Below are 16,073 nucleotides of genomic sequence, written 5' to 3'. Positions count from 1 at the left end.
TTGCGTTAATTAACAATTAACCTTTAATCGACAATCCCTGTCAGAGCTCACAATTAACACGTCGATTAGTTTCATGTCAGAGAGCAGCTGATACCAGAAGCATGTGCGAACTTAATATCTCGCGTAATCCAAAGAACACAAAGCCTGACCTTCCAGCTATTGAACAGCTGATTAACCTTTATGCTCGTTTAGCCTCTGGTTCGCTTCATTACTCGATGAAATTTTAATTACAAAGCTGAAATCACGCTCTGAAAGCCCTCTTTATAAATCCATATCTAAGCTCTCCCTTGAAGACTATCAGCTAATGTGAAAAATTGAATCCACCCACTTGTTTTGTCTTAGGAACATTGAAAACTTTCGGATTAAAATAGGATTAAGGAATTTGTCTGTTCAAACTTGTCTGCAAAGAAATCTCATCTGCACCCAGAACACATCACTTAAACGCTTTACTCTCAGTATTTGTAGTGTGTGTGTGTGTGTGTGTGTGTGTGTGTGTGTGTGGGGGGGGTTCCTCCAAATTCCCACAACTAATAATCGTGTGTTTAGACTGTTTGGTCTCAGCAGGAATTAAATGGTTCTTCACATTTCATCATTGAATCAGAATCTTGAGTTTGACTAGGAACTTCTCCAAAGCGAATGTTGTTATAAAGAGACTGAACCCACGTAGAACTGACAAAGCTCCAAAGTTTTATACTTTTATGATATTCAAAGATTCTTCAGGCCCACAGCAGCACAAATAAAGCATGTGTGTGACATTAAAAAAGTACACAAACACAAGCTATGTTCCTTTATTGATCGTGTGGTTAAGGCTTCACAGGGGCTTCATTGCTGATTATCTGGCAGTAAAGTGGGTTTTGTTATATTTAGGTCTTTGCTCCACTTTTGTACTTTGGCATGTCCCTTGTCAGCAGAAAGCAGAGTCTGCAGAGAAAGACAAGGCTGGCAGCTCCGGTTCAGCTGATGCCAGTTCACTGCTTCAATTGTTCATCTGGTGTTGTGTTATGTCATCCCTGAGCCGGTTTCTGTGAGAGGATAACCTGCTTTCCAATCGCAATCACAGGCAGAAGCCGAGGTAATTCTCATTAAGACTGCAGCAAAGGAAACTGGCTTGCAGGAAACACAGAGAGGGCCTAAAGCCGGATTGGTTTCAGCTTTGCTTCGACACATTCTGAGAAGGGTAACGCCGAAAGTGGGGCATCATTTTCCCTGGTAACTCTTGTCAACCATGAATAATGAAATACAGACGTGTGGAGGCAGTGGGATGTTCCATCCATTAGATTTTCATTTTATTTTGAAGGTTGTCATCTTGCTGTAGAATATTAATCTATGAAGGGAATTTTACAGTCTTAATCTAGAAAACAAAGCACTGGTAAATGCAGTGTTGAACAGCCTAACTTCAGAGGAACACATCAACTTTTTGGGAAATAAACTTATTTGCCGTCCTCTCCAGAGGATGATGATGATAGACAGCAAGATGATAGACACCCTTCTCTCTTCTGTGGGTGCATTAGGGAGCTGAGACCCACAGAGACCAGCTGTCTGCTAGTTAGCTTAGCACAATAAATGGAAGTTGATGGACAGCTTAGCATATCAGATGCACTGTAGTCCAAAATGTTCTCTGCCCGCATTAGTATAACAAGGGTTGTGCAGAACATTTATTGTGAACTAAATTCACCGGAACTGCTTTTGTAATAAAACTGCAGTACCTCAAACGGCTCTTAGTAACTTCGACCAATAAAACAAAACATTTATTGATGACTCAAGGAGCAACTGAGAGGATGAGGAGCATTGCTGTGGACAACCCAAGGCCCTGAATCTTGTTTTATAACTTTTGATGCTGGCTTGCTAACTTTACCACCCGTTGTGCTAAGCTAACAAGCAGCGAACAAATCTCTGTGGGTCTCAGCTCCCTCACGGAGGAGAGAAGGGTGTCTATCTTCTTGTCTGACTCCGGGGAGGACCGCATATAAGTGTATTTCCCTAAAAGTTGCCGTATTCCTTTGACTAACTTTAAACACTAATTTAAAAGCGCTAAAGGAGGTTTAGCGGCACATCTGCATCGAAAAAAAAAAACAAAGCTTGCAGAGGGAAAGTACATGAAAGAAAAACAAAACAGCATGAGTTCTTGCACCTTAGGATGCACAACTGACGGGATCACTTCTGAGCAGCAGCCATCGGAGAAGCCAATTAGAGAAAATGAAAACAATGAAGGCCAATGATGGAAAGTTCCCGTATTCACTGGTAGATAATTGAAAGCAAACGCCTTCAGTTATGATCAAAAACTCGACTGCTTCTATCTCAGCTCACACAACACAAAGCCAAGTCTGTGTGTGTGCGTGTGTGTGTGTGTGTGTGCGTGTGAGAGAGAGATTATGAATCACAGTATTCAGATACTCATTACAAGGCTGATGAGATAGAGTACTCCAAATCAGACGTGGCTGCCTCTAATTGTCAGTTTGATTCTCTAATTACCTTCTCTGCTCTTTGCATTTTTTTTTTTTAGTATTTGTGAAAATTTCCACTCCTCCTGCTTTTCTTTGTTCCCTGTTCTTTTCTTCTCTTCAATGTTCTCATCCTCTCTTCAATGAAGGGGAAAAGCTGTCTTTTTTGTAGAAGGTTCTTAACGTGTTTTAAGTTCCATCAGATGAGTTCACTGAAGCCAAAACAAGAGCAAAATAAATAAAACCGCAGCTTTTACGTGTAACGAGAGTTTGCAGCGTTTCTCAGGTGGCGGGATAGTTAGTTAGCGGTTCCTTTGACACATGACGACTCCCCTTCTTCTCTTCAACCTGCTTGCTGGAGAAGACGGGATCTTTAGAAAACCTCTGAGGGTTGTGGTTTGATCACTGACGCCACATTTGTCAAAAATAATATGAATATTCTAAAAAGAACTGAGCCTCCTCTCTGTGGAGCAAGTTTCCTGCTCAAGTCAGGGAATAGCAAATATTAACTTTCAGAACTATTTCAAATGAGTATTGAAAAAATTAATCAGTGCCTCCCACTTGACCTGACACCCCCCCCCCCCCCCCAGAATCAGATGGGTTATTTTTTTGTACAATACCATAAAATCTGAGCAGTTTTGCTACTGAAAACTCATCCCATGATATTTATACTCAAAGTTGGTAATAGAAAAAAAAAATCATGTTGAACAAAAATGAGAATAAAATGTATTTGGTTGCTGTCTTTAATGTATTTTTCAACCAAATACAGTTTTATGAAGTTGTGACGACTCAAAGAATGTTGGAATTCATAACACAGAAAAGTTTGAAACGTCAGATCACAAGACACCAAAAAAAAAGACCCAGCTGATTGTGTGTGTGTGTGTGTATGTGTGTGTGTGTCGGGGGGGATTTTTTCAGATTTGTGACACATCGGCTGCAGACGCTACTTCTGATTTTGAAGATATATTTATTGGTCAGCCTGCTGTTGTAGCTGACAGCTCACCCCCACTTAGCTCTTAACAGCCAACTGTGACAGACTGTCATCCCTGGAAAAACTACTGGAGAAACTGTAAACTCAAGCTACCAGAATGACGTGTATTGACGAGGAGGTGACAGATACTGGCCGGCACGCATAGTAATCACGATCACAAGATAGTAGCAAATCATTTGACGTTGATTAACAGAGAGGAAATCCTTTAGTACGGGAGACTGCTGTTTATCCATGTCGCCAGCAGTGGTTTTGATGGGCATTGCAGCTCAAGACAAGAGTGCTTGGTAACTGAAGTGCTAGCTTGAAAACTGGTACCTCTGATAGTCCCTTAACTTAATAATGGGTTTGTGCTTCAAGCTTAACTATGAGAAATGCAATTGTCCTCCCGGGATCCAGACCAGAATTAAGATGCCTTCTCTGCTCTGTGCGCCTTTGGGACCCACAGAGACTTGCTTACTGCTAGCTAGCTTAGCAACATGAGTGGTACGAAATGAGCAGGTTAGCAAACCTCCATCTACCTCCATCTCTGCCCTCTGAATTAAACAGCTTCAGGATTGTGATAATCCAGAAGTAGTCCTCCTCTTCTTCTCTCACAAAATTGACTATGATCAGTAGAAGCCATCGGTCTTCTAGACGTCAACAGGCCGCAATTTTGAAGCACGCAGTCAAAAAAGTAGTTCAGGCTATGTATGTGATTCCAAATCCTTTTTTTTTTTTTTTTTGGTTACTTCTTAGCGAGTCTCATTGAATGAACTGAATACTATTTTTAAGAAATGTATTTGATAATTTTTGAAGGAACTATGCTATGCAGACCATTTGCTAGCATTCATTATGCTAAGCTAACTAGCGAGTCACCCAGTGTCTGGGTTCCACACACAAAGGCGAGAAGGGAATCTATCTTCTTGTCTTTTTTTTCTGAGGAAGATGACAATGAGAGTATTTCCCTTCAAGTTGGTGTCTTCCAAGTTTGTATTTTCATCAAATAATGCTGTGCTATATTCTGTATTCATGAATGAAACTGATGATACAGTTTTACCACAGAGGATTAAACCTGTCATGGAGGTGCAGTTATTCTTGAAATTGCCAGCGAGATATCAGACCTGTTTTTTTTTAAATATGAACAATTTTATGTAAAACAAACAAACAAACAAACAAAAAAACACGAGGTATTTGAGAACTTTTTTTTCCGGGGCATTTCGTAAGAATGACAATGAACTCAACAGGTGTGAGCACATTATGCTAAAAATTTCAGCCCCATTTAAAGTCAGAGTGAAATCTGCATACCAAACAACATCATTAAAAATGATTTTAAAAGCCTATAACTTTTAGTGACTTGAAAAATTTCATTTGATTTCAGTACACGTTTTTTGCTTCAGTGACTCATCTCAAACAAACTCTACACAGGTGATGAGTAGAATTCTGCAGGGATGTTTGTTAGCCAACCAGGAAGTCAGATTCCCTCTGGTTCCCTTGACAGAAAGCCTGCGACTTTAGATTATTGCAGAAAAAGTTCTATGGCAAACAAAACTTTATGGAGAGATTGTGAAGACAGACTTTTATTGTTGACAATAAGGAGGAAGGTGATTCTGGGTTTTAGGGCCTGTCTCTGTCGATGCTGCATTCGGGTATTATTACTTGCACCGAGGAGCCATCCGTCTGTCGCGCAATCATCTCATTATTCAGTGTTTCTCATTCACAATCATTGCAAACATGTAGTTCCGTTCACCCACCAGAACCTGTCAGACAGAAAGGTGTGATAAGCTTCTTTTTTTTGCAACTGACAGATGGTTTGCCATGAAAATAAAGCGAGCGAGCGCTCAGGATATTTTAACATTAAACATCACACAGGGGAATTCGGTCATGGCGTTTGAATCAAATTGCCATCATTCTGCACAATATATGGTGGTCAAGATCAATTCTCCCACTGTGCAACAGAATAAAAGTCCACTTCGTTTTTCCGCCAAAAAAATCTTTCAGCAATCCCCTACAGGCATTATGAAATGCCAATCAAATTTAATTAGAGCCGGTCTTCTGTGTTTCACGAGTGGCCTGTTAGTTCATACTTCATAACGCAGCGAGCAGGAATTTCAATAACCTGCCGGAGTTAATGGGCCATGCGGTAATAAACCTGGAAAGATACTGACCAACTCCCTTAACACTTCCTATTTCTCCCATTTCAGACACAGACAATTCCGGTTTGTCTCCCTTTATCATTCCTCAGCAACAACCAGGCATCCTGAATGAGAGAGTTAGAAAGAAGACTTTAAATAGCCTTAGCAAGCTTATTACATTTATCTGACTTTGGGGACAAATCCAGGTGATACTGGGAGGTTGTACACAAGCGAGTATCTGTGTATCTGGAACAGCTGTAAAAGTGTGAAGAGGGGTGAAGGCATCCCGCTGATAATGTGAGGATGACAAAAGGATGGGGGAGGGGTGGACTTGGAAAAATAATCGAACTCTAAAGAGATAAAATGGAGCTGAGTTACCTAGAATAAATTCAAACATTACAATGTAAAGACTGACTCATATCAAAGCACTTTAAAGTGTAACTTTACCCAAAAAGTGCAATTTACCGTAAAAAAAACCTATAGTTAGGTCCCACAAAGTCTCCTGAAGTCAGAAAATGCTAGCTATAAATTATTAGCATAAAGCTAATGGAGATGGTGAGTGACAACGACAGTAAAACCGTTCAAAACATTTAGAAACTCTCAAATTAATCATTTGATATCATCCACATCTTCTTTATCCAGCCATGTGCTCTGTAATCCACTAACATGTTGTTTTCAGCTAAATACAATACAAAGTGTACAAAGTGAACAAGCATGTGCGAGTTCAACAGCATTCGCTAGCTGTTAGCATGCTATCAAACACAAAAATGTCCTCGTTATGCGTTTTGTCACTCAGATCAAAGTGTTTGTAGATTAATGAGCACACAGCTGGATGAAGAAGACATGGATTATACAGAACGGGGCATTTATAAAAGGCTGTTTTGGACATTTTTGCCTTTGTTAGCTCACTGTCTTTATGAAAACAAAGACAGGAAGAACAGCAAACAGACACAAGGGAGGTGAGTTTCAAAATAAATCAGGAAGCAACTACAACCAGGAAACATGGGCAAACACTGAATAACAGACTAAGATCATAACTGAGTCCATATAACTAACAGTCCTCTCCTCAACATATACAGTATATCCCAAATCAATAAAAACTAATACTCAATAGATGGAACTGTGGCACTCAGAAGTTCCTTAAAAGCAACTATAATTAGGTTTCCCCATTTAAGTTCTTAAAAGCAAGACAATGAAATAATGTACGTAGTAATAAGAGATAAAGAAAAGAGCATGGTAAAGCAGATGTGCCACTGAAATGCTGCATCACAGTATGGATCAATGTTCAGATTTTGCATTATTTATACAAAATGTATCCATATAGACGCAGAGATTGCTCCAGCCCTATGGTAATGAAAGTGTTGACTCTACATCAATTTATTTCTCTTTCTGTTAATCCCTCAGAAGAAAATGTGCTGATGTGGAACAAATACCAAGGCTAGTCCCTGAAGCATCCGTATCTCCAGAAGAAGGTCCAGTGCAGCTAGATGCTTAAAGTTAATTGTCAAAGAGAGAGCTAATATAGTTCTACTGCTAACTCAACATCAGCATATTCTGGAGGTCTGAAGTGTTCCGAGGACAATAAACGTCAGCTGATAAGTACTGCAAAGGAACTGTTAAAGTTAAAATTCATTACAAGTTTGAGTTTGTGTGAACGTAGAGGACCTCCGTGTCAGCAGAACAGAGATTCAGCTGCTAACGTTATAGCAACAGTGTAAGCAGGCTATTCTCCTGCTTTGTTGTCACTCTCCCCTCCAGCTCCTCCTTCTCATCCCTGGCTCTCTTTTCCTGCCTTTATCTCTCTAGGGTCCAGCTTGTATCCCACACAGGTCCTGCAGTAACCTGCCTCCCCCTTCCTCAACATCTGCTCGCTATCCTTATCCCCTGCCAGGGGCGGCTACCCGCCAAGACACCCATACCATCAGCACCAGTTCGGTCGCTGCCTGCCAAACATCTGATCAAAGGGGACAGCTGTCGGACGGATCTGCATGCCAGCCAGCGCTGCTGAATGAATGAACAAATAAAGCTCCGACGCTGCTGTGTCATGGAGGGAGGGAGATGGGCTGCCATGAGGCCACGCGGCCAACGCCTGGAGGAAGTGTTTGTGGTTGTCATTATTCACTCACAGCAAAGAGAATTAGCAGATCACAGATGGTGATCAGAGCAGCGCAGGGACAAGAGGACGAGGCCCTTACAAGTATATGGCATCCTGGGAGAAGCGGGGTAAGCTAGCACGGGGAGCAGAACTCTGATGATGCAACAGCAAAGTCAAACTCTGAAACCTCAAACACAAAGAAGATATAAGGATTTATGAATAATATCAAATTACCAGTATTTTTTTATTTGCATTAGCACATAACTCCTGTCGTCACTGAGGAGGGTGTCAGAACGAGTCCAAAAAAATCAGTTAGCGTTCCGGGAGGTTCTCCCGTCTCAAAATCAGTGAGATTATCGAGTTGGTCATCCGCTGAATGCCACAAATAAAGTCTGTGGTTTACACTAGACTGGAATATGTTCACGTTTTGTTCTACAGAAGAAAATAAAACTGCTATCAAAGCATCTATGGTTCTAAAAAATGGAGATTGCTAACAAGTGGCTGAACGAGACGACAAACCTCCGTCGTACCGAGAGCAAGAGAAGAAGAAGAAGCACCAACAGTTCTGGTGACGATGAGTGAGATGACTTTCAGAATCCAAAAAAAAAAAAAATCACACGTTAAAATCCCACTGGCTTTTAATGGAGGGAACCCATGATGACGCCACTGTAAAATCTGAGTGAGAACAACAATAATATAAACGTGTGCCGGCCATTTTAATCCAACTAAGTTTGAAGTACATCAAACAAATGTGGGCCTCCAAATCGGGGCACCTTCGCTTCCATCACACTATTTTCAAACTCGTCCTTTATTTTGATCCCAAGTTCTATGATCTTGAATGGTTGTGACACAATTACGGTGACAAGGTCTGTCTGCTGAGTCGAAACTACTCTCCTGACGGCATGTAGCGTGTTCGTCATGAGAAACTCCTGACGCATGGAGCTGAAGAATCCTCTTGTATTAAAAAGCCTTGACCTCTCACCTTTTCTACGCCGCACTCCAGTTTTATACAACGAATTTATTGTACCGTTAACGCTATTTTTTTTAATTTTTTTTTTTACAGCAATAGGCTTTTGAAAATGTGTGACAACAGCTGCTGACGTAGCATGAATCTGTTTCCATGGTAGCGGGTTAGAGCCTCACCTCTGAACTTAATGGGAGAAGCTCAGAATTTCACATACACTCTTACATCATTAAAACATCCACTAAATGATCAGTTTTTGTCTTTGTTCAACCAAGCAAACCCACTAAAGGGACCTCTGATGCTCCGCTCGGATTAACTTCTTTGGAAAGATTGCTGATATCAGCTCATTATATCGTCACGGTGCTCCAAGTGAATCCGCCTTCACATATCGTCACAAAATATTAAGAACTCTTCCTGGTAGAGTCCTTTTGTAATGGGTTTAAGTTAAGATTATGCATCACCTCTCCCGTGTTCCTGCCAATTTTACAAACAGATTCCTACGGTGCATTACACACTCATGGGAGGGGTCTGCTAATTGAAGCCCCCCAGGGACTCCGGAGGATGCCAGCGTGCTCCCTGTGAGGCGTCCGAATATGCAGCCCCTGATCCAATTAGGCTGCAGAGCCACTTTGCTGCTGTTGCATTATTGAAGCGTGTTATGAGGCGGCTGGACCGTAGACGGGGAAGAGCGCTGTTCAACTCGGAAACGGCGCTTAGTTCGGGTTCGCACACGAGAAAATGATGGAAATGATCAGGGGAGCGATGTATCGACTCACTTTTTTCCAATCAGTGGACTCAGTAGAGCACAGATGACTTGTTCATGTTTTATACGAAAAAGAAAACACAAGTTGTATGATGATGGAGAAGTCCATTTAAGCTTGATGCAGTTACAGAAGTGCATACTTAAGAGTACAAATTTCTCCTGAGACATAATTTAATCTGCCAGATTGCTAAAGCGAACATAGTTTTACTTGATGAAACCAAATTTGACACATTTCTAACAAGAGGTAGCCGCCCAAGCAAATACGTGAACATCTTAAAAGGGGCCATCGCTTTGAAAGCAGCTACAAGCGAGCGATGCTGCTAAAATGTAAAAAAAAGAAAGAAGAAGAAAGCATTTGAAGCAGGCAGGTGAAGAGGCTGATTATCTGTTCGTCATTCAGCTCCAGCTCAGAACGCTCCTTTCAAAGATGTAGTGATGACACGACCCCCGCAGCGAGCGATCAATGCCTTTGATAATAATGCTTGAGTTTGACGTAACGAGCCTCCTCAGTCCAAACAGGTGGAAGCAGAGGAAACGAAGGGCAGCAGAGGAGGAGGAGGAGGAGGAAAAGAATTCATAGAAAAACACAAGTAGGACGAAGTTACGGTCTGTGTTTACTCTTCTGATTCTTGATCTACGTTTCCAACCTTCAGTCCTTTCAATTTACCGAACGAGGATGGACCTCATAAAAGGTGCACTCATTTTCTGGCTTTATTAGAAACGATCATTTCAAAATTCTGAATTTCTAAATTTTTTAAAAATCCTGTCAGCTGTTTCTAACCATTTAAAAAAAATGTTTTTTTCCGCGTAAAACTTTTTTTTTGGTTTTGAATCATGAAAAAAAAATCGATCACTTGTCTTCCCAAGTTCACTGGAACTGAAATTGTAAGGCAATCGAGACATTCACTTTTTTTAAAGTGAGAACATGTAGTGACTTCTATAGTCATAATTCACCACCAACGGCAAATGTTATTATTGCAATGTTAACACGTTATTGTTCAGTGTTCACGGTCGTGATTGTAACTTGTTAGCGGTAACCACTGTCCCTTTAAGGACCGCTGTGTTGTTGTTTTTTTTATGCAGCTAAGGAACTGCTAACTACGACAAATCGTACTGCAGAGTTCGCGCGCTTGTATTCCTTTGTCCAATAAAACGGCACACTCTCCTTGGTGTGCGTTGTGAGAAATTGTCGCCGTTTTTGAACTCTCACAATTTCCACAATGTCAACTTTCTAATGTGTCACATTTATCACAGAAAACATATTTTAATACCCAAAGAAATCCAATGGACCCAGAGGGGATTTGTAGTTGTTATAAAAATTTTTATTTAGAATAAAACAATGTAGCCATATTACACATAGTGTGGTCAATCTATTTTACATACCTCGGGAGAAACGACACAGTTCTGCCATGGTTCATCATGATTGTAATCAATAAAATAATCAACAACCTACAGTCAGAGGAGGTTATAGTAGTGTTGTTCAGTCTCACAAGTTTTACAGGATAGCATATAGCACGACAACACAACGCAGTGAGGGACCAGTGCTAGAAGGCCAGTGGGAAAACCAACAACAGACAAGCTAATATTCATCATCACGGCGGCTCTCTTCAGCAGGCCACAGACCCATCATCGTGGTACAGTAATCTTTTTACTTGGTATCTCGTTGTTGCAGTGTACACCGATACAGTAAGCAAAAGCTTCGAATGCTAAACCAGGTCGTTCAGGTTCTGTAAGTGACTGTTGGAAAACAATCCACAAAATTAAACTGTGTCTATGAATCTGAGGTAGCAAGGCAATCATGGCTTTCCTCTGATTTCTCAACATATATCTTTAAAAAACTATTCTACAGAATGACCGCGGGCCTCATACAAACCCCCAATTTCAGAACAAGTGTAGATTAAAATCTCTATTTTTTTTTTCTTCCAAAATGTCTCTCTTTATACACAGTATCGCGTTTTTATTCATCAACTCTTACCTCTGTCCTCCACTTACGGGATGACAAACTGTATAGGCACAGGAGGGGTTAAGTTAAACCGCAGTTGACGTGAAGTCTGCCAGCACATCGATGCTTTAAAGGGGAACTTGACGTCAACGGTGCTGCCAGACAGATCTTCTAAACGAAGTCTACAACCTTTAAAAAAAGATTCTTTCAGCGAGTCCACATGCTCCCACACTGAATTCATGGCCACTTCCACGACCGAATGATATAACCTGGGGCCTCGGGGTACAAAGCAATGGAATGATGAAGCAAATGTAACAGTTTGTTTCCAAGTGAAGGCAAAAGTTAACAAAAGACACAAATATCCCAATGCACCTCTGGCGGGACGAAGCCCCGTGTCTGTGTATACCCACCTGTGTTCCTAAACAAATTACTGACAAATGTAGAGCCGAGTTCCGGTACAATCTACAGTTCAGAAAATGTACACGTTGCATAGTACAAGACAATGTGGTCAAAGGAGTTAAGTTGTCTGGTCCTGTGCGTCTTTGGGATAGAGGGTAGTTGTTTTTTAATTGGGGGCGGGGGGCAGGGTCTCTTCAAACGCTCACTCGTGACTTGTGTTCGCACACTCGCAGGAGCACAAATATACGTCGTCCTCCGTGCTGCCGACGGTCCTCACATCACCTGTGAAGCAGAGCAACACGAGTCCTGTTAGAATATGCCAACACAAACCCTCAGAGGCACCAGTAGGCGCGTCCTCTTCACGTGCACTCGTTGGATGCTAAACGCTTGTTATCATGGCGCTCACGTCAAAGCAAACTAGAATAAAAACTGTCTTTATTTATCCGACCTGGACATCACAACAGCGTTGGAGCTGCAACGTATAATTATCTTCAAGCACCAGATGTGCTGTAGTTAAGTGTTTGTAACTAAATGCTAATTTACAGCAGCTGTCCAAAGGAGGATTTTGTTTTTCTATTGTTTAGCGATCGCTGGCTCAGCTGCAAGCAGCAATCAGCCTATTAAACAGACCCTTTGGCCAAGTGCGCGCACCCCATTATGATCCTTCCTGATGACAAGTGGACAGCTGACGAGTGTGTTTACACCTGGCTTTAAAATGCTCTCCGCTCGCTATGCAAATAACCATACATCACCCTGACTGCTCCATTTTTAATCAGCGTACGGTTCTGGGACTGTCTGAATTCACCACAAGCGGCACGGACGAGTACGTCGCTCAAACTGTGCAGAGATGGAACGCGTTTATTTGTTGCTGCCGATTGTGTCCACCAACACATCTGCTCATTTCCTTCCAGGACATTTTCATTGCTAAAAGAATTAGTGTCTTTTTTTCAGCTGTCCAGTGATCGAGCAAAGGGAGAGACAGAGAGAGAGAGAGAGATCAGACGATGGTCGAGAGACATTAGCCCTGAAAATGAGAGCGAACAGCACAGCCAGCAGCACTTTACTCGGGTTTGTACGTCAAAAATTAAGAGCAAGAGAGAGAGAAATCACATTCAGACCAGGTCTGTACTCCAGCTTGTTCCTGACAAACCAAACCACCAAAGAAGTTTGTAGCAGCTGTAATACTCTCTCTCTCTATCTGTCTGTCTCTCTCTGGGCGTTTCAGGTGATTTAGATGTAGTACTAAAACCACCCTTCAAACACTCACTCGTCTTAAGAAAAGGGCATCGGCTGATAAGGTGGTCCTGAAATGACACATCTGTCTACAAACTACTGAGAGGCTGTGGCCACCTGTGGCCCAGACCACCTCCCAGTGTGGTTTTGGTGATGGGATCTATGGACACATCGAGCGTGCGCACACCTGCCGTTAAGGCACCTGTGACCTGATCACTCGGGGCAGATCTTAACACCAAAGGTGAACAAGACCCTTGAAGCACTGCACAGTTCCAATCACATCTAGCAAATATCCCAGTAATATTGAAATAAAGGTATCACATACAAGAACAAGTATTTATCTCAGGAGTACTACAATATAGTCTGATCAAAGCATCAAGCTGATGTGCCACATACAGTTTATAGTGATTACCCACTTGTTCCTACTTGGGTTATCAAATATCATCATGAACCAAAATTGACTAAAAACACAAATGAACAAACATGAGGTTTAGTTCTGAGTCACCACTGGTCGGTCTGGAGGAACGAGCTGGGGTTTTTACTGGCAGTCTTTAAATTTACAGGAAATTAATTCAATAAAACTGCATGTTACGGTGTACTACTGTTACATCCATAAACTGAGAGACCCATGAAGTAAATCATTGAAGGCAAAACCTCAGGTGAAGAGTTTGCTGAAGATGGTTGAGTTTATCATCAGCAAGTGTAGCAGCCAGAGACTCGGGAACACACATTTATTTACATCCACAACTTCTATGTTGCTCACGGTTCCCTAACACCTGCAGGCTTTTTGCTAACCCGGCAACAATAACAGGACCTTTATTTCCGCTGCTGCTGCTGTCAGTCTCTTCTTTAGTGTTCCAGTCTGCCAAAGCCGATTAATAATCGCCCTTTTTTTGGACTGGATTTGACCCTGGTTTAAAGTTAGGGTTGGGGTTTTACACTGCTACACAGATTAGCCTCTTGTCAGTAGAGTCAGGGACTAACCTCACTCCCTTTCTGACAGACGGACAAATTATGACCGCGTTCAACAGACTGTGACAATTGGACTTTTTGGGGGGGGGGGGGGGGGTGTCTAGGTTTCAGTAGAAACACTGGAACTTAGTATTCAATGTCTCTTTCCGGAGTCCAAGTGCAGCACCTGAATGTGCCTCATTCCTCTTCATCAAGACGTCACGGTGTGGAAACAGCAGAGGTTCGAACAATGTAATCAGGTTTGAAAGGCGGTAAATGGACTCGAGTCAGTTACAGTCTAGTAGCAGCCTGGTGTGGAGGCAGCCGAGGAGGTAGGCGAGGATGAATCAGGGCAGGGTTTATAAAACAGAGCCGTCTTCTTAGAAACTGAATCAGACACTTGAACCTGTTCACCCGTGTTTTTGCTTTAAAACCTACAGAAAGTACATGGAGTGGTGTTTGTCAAGGACGGTTATAAAAAGAAAATGTAAAAGGATGAATCGGGGAGACATCATTTCCTGCGAAACATAAAGACTATAGATAAACTCCAGTGAAACAAAAGAATATTGTTTGGGTTTGTTTTTTTTTTGCAATGGAACAGAAATGAATTCATCGTTAATCGGCAGCTGAATTGGAAGTGGTGAGACAACCTGAGCGGTTTTAAAAGCCGGTGAGAGAAGGAGAGGAGGGAGCACGGGAAATAATTATGGTGACAAAGGTCACTGCCAGCAGCTTTCGCAACATCTCTGTTCTAAAATGCACCTTGGCTTGAGAAAGAGGAGCTACTAACAACACTCCCCGGAGATCCATTAGCCATCGCCATCCTCCAGACCGCCTGAGCTCCATAGAGCTCTGGTGGCAGCTGCTGCAATTACCTCGAAAAATGTTCCTCTACCGCTCACTGTTAACAGTTACTAAAACAGGAACCGGCAAAAGGATGGAAAAAACAAAACAAGCTTCAAGCACACCGACGAGATTCACTTTATTTAGTTTATCTAAAAAGACAAAAAAAAAGTAGAGAAGAACCTCATCTTACCTGTGGTCTTGTGGAAAGGCTCGAGGCTGAGGGAGACAAAACAAAGACAGAATATAGTCCCCGCTGTATAAATCTACATGATCCAACGTATTCATGCACACACTCAGCTCTGTGCAGCTCAGTCTCGGTGCCTCGGAGCTGTGCAGTAAACCAAACGCTAATAGCGCAGAAGCGACTGCCAGATGAGAATGGATTTTAAACTAAAACCCTCACAGGAGTTTAAATTCTTTAAAAATGTCATGTAAACTCAGTGAACTCAGAATTTTTTTTTAATTCATTTTGTGTTTGAGAGACGTTTCCCGAGGGCAGACATTCTTTCATATTCTGCCATAAATAGTTCTGAAAGTCTAAGGTCAGATCATGTGAAGATTTTTTTTTTTAAATTTAAAGTCTGACCAAGAAAATGATGCTACACACACCATCTATACAACTCTTCAGTGAAACACAGGGCCAGACCTTAGCAATTCATGACTACAGAGTGAAAAGCTGCAAGAGCTTCTATCATCAAGACATGACACCCAGCACGCGCGCGCGCACACACACACACACACACACACACACACACACACGAGACAGAGAGACGGATGCAGACCAGGGTGTGTATGTGTGTGTGTGTTTGCGTGAGTGAGAGTGGGTGATGAGGCAGAAGAATCAACCATCCCTCAAAAGGGACAATGAGTTCAAACTATTGAAAGGTCCCAATCGTATCAGAGAAGTAACACTGTTTCCTCTAGCTTTTTTTTCCCCCCTCCAGTTTGTATGTTATTCGCTGTTGGTAAATCTGAGGGTGTTGTCATGGTGACCCTCGTGGGAAATGACATCATTATTGGGATAAATAAAATGAAAATAAGGGATAAACATGCACAACACGGACAAGCGACAGACAGTTTTTGTGCTGACCAGCGACCTTGCGGACAAAGACAAATGTCCCTTCCAGGCCTGGGAAGACACGGTGAGGGAGGAGAGGAGAGAAGACAGGAGGAACAGTGGGAAACTTACGACTGCATGCAGGGAAGGAGTTGTTAATCTGCTCCATTACATCTGCCAGGTCAGAGCTGCTGTTGTGGGAGTCCAGCAGCTCATCTGAACACACACACGTAGGAGGTGGATTTTCAGTTACCACAGACACACTTAAGTAGGGTACCAG

The 16,073-nt window shown here is 42.1% G+C and overlaps 1 protein-coding gene across 5 annotated transcripts in view; it reads right to left on the bottom strand.

The window, feature by feature from the left end:
- Positions 1–11,859: 11,859 nt before the first annotated feature.
- The window catches only part of utrn (utrophin), a 193,466-nt gene continuing 189,252 nt past the window's right edge, over positions 11,860–16,073 (bottom strand). For all 5 annotated transcript variants that reach the window (XM_086189292.1, XM_086189291.1, XM_086189290.1 and 2 more), the window contains 3 exons: positions 15,926–16,009; positions 14,927–14,952; positions 11,860–11,988 (listed from right to left, as the gene is read on the bottom strand). In XM_086189292.1, coding sequence (XP_086045418.1) covers positions 11,980–11,988; positions 14,927–14,952; positions 15,926–16,009 — 119 coding nt within the window. In that variant the 3' untranslated portion in view covers positions 11,860–11,979. The remainder of the gene's footprint in view (positions 11,989–14,926; positions 14,953–15,925; positions 16,010–16,073) is intronic.

The sequence above is a fragment of the Aulostomus chinensis genome, chromosome 20 (genome assembly GCF_037954235.1).
Source record: "Aulostomus chinensis isolate RoL2024-O1b breed Wild chromosome 20, RoL_Achi_v1.0, whole genome shotgun sequence".
In the NCBI taxonomy this organism is placed as follows: Eukaryota; Metazoa; Chordata; class Actinopteri; order Syngnathiformes; family Aulostomidae; genus Aulostomus; species Aulostomus chinensis.
The sequence above is the reverse complement of the archived record's forward strand: the minus strand, read 5'-3'. Positions and strand labels throughout refer to the sequence as shown.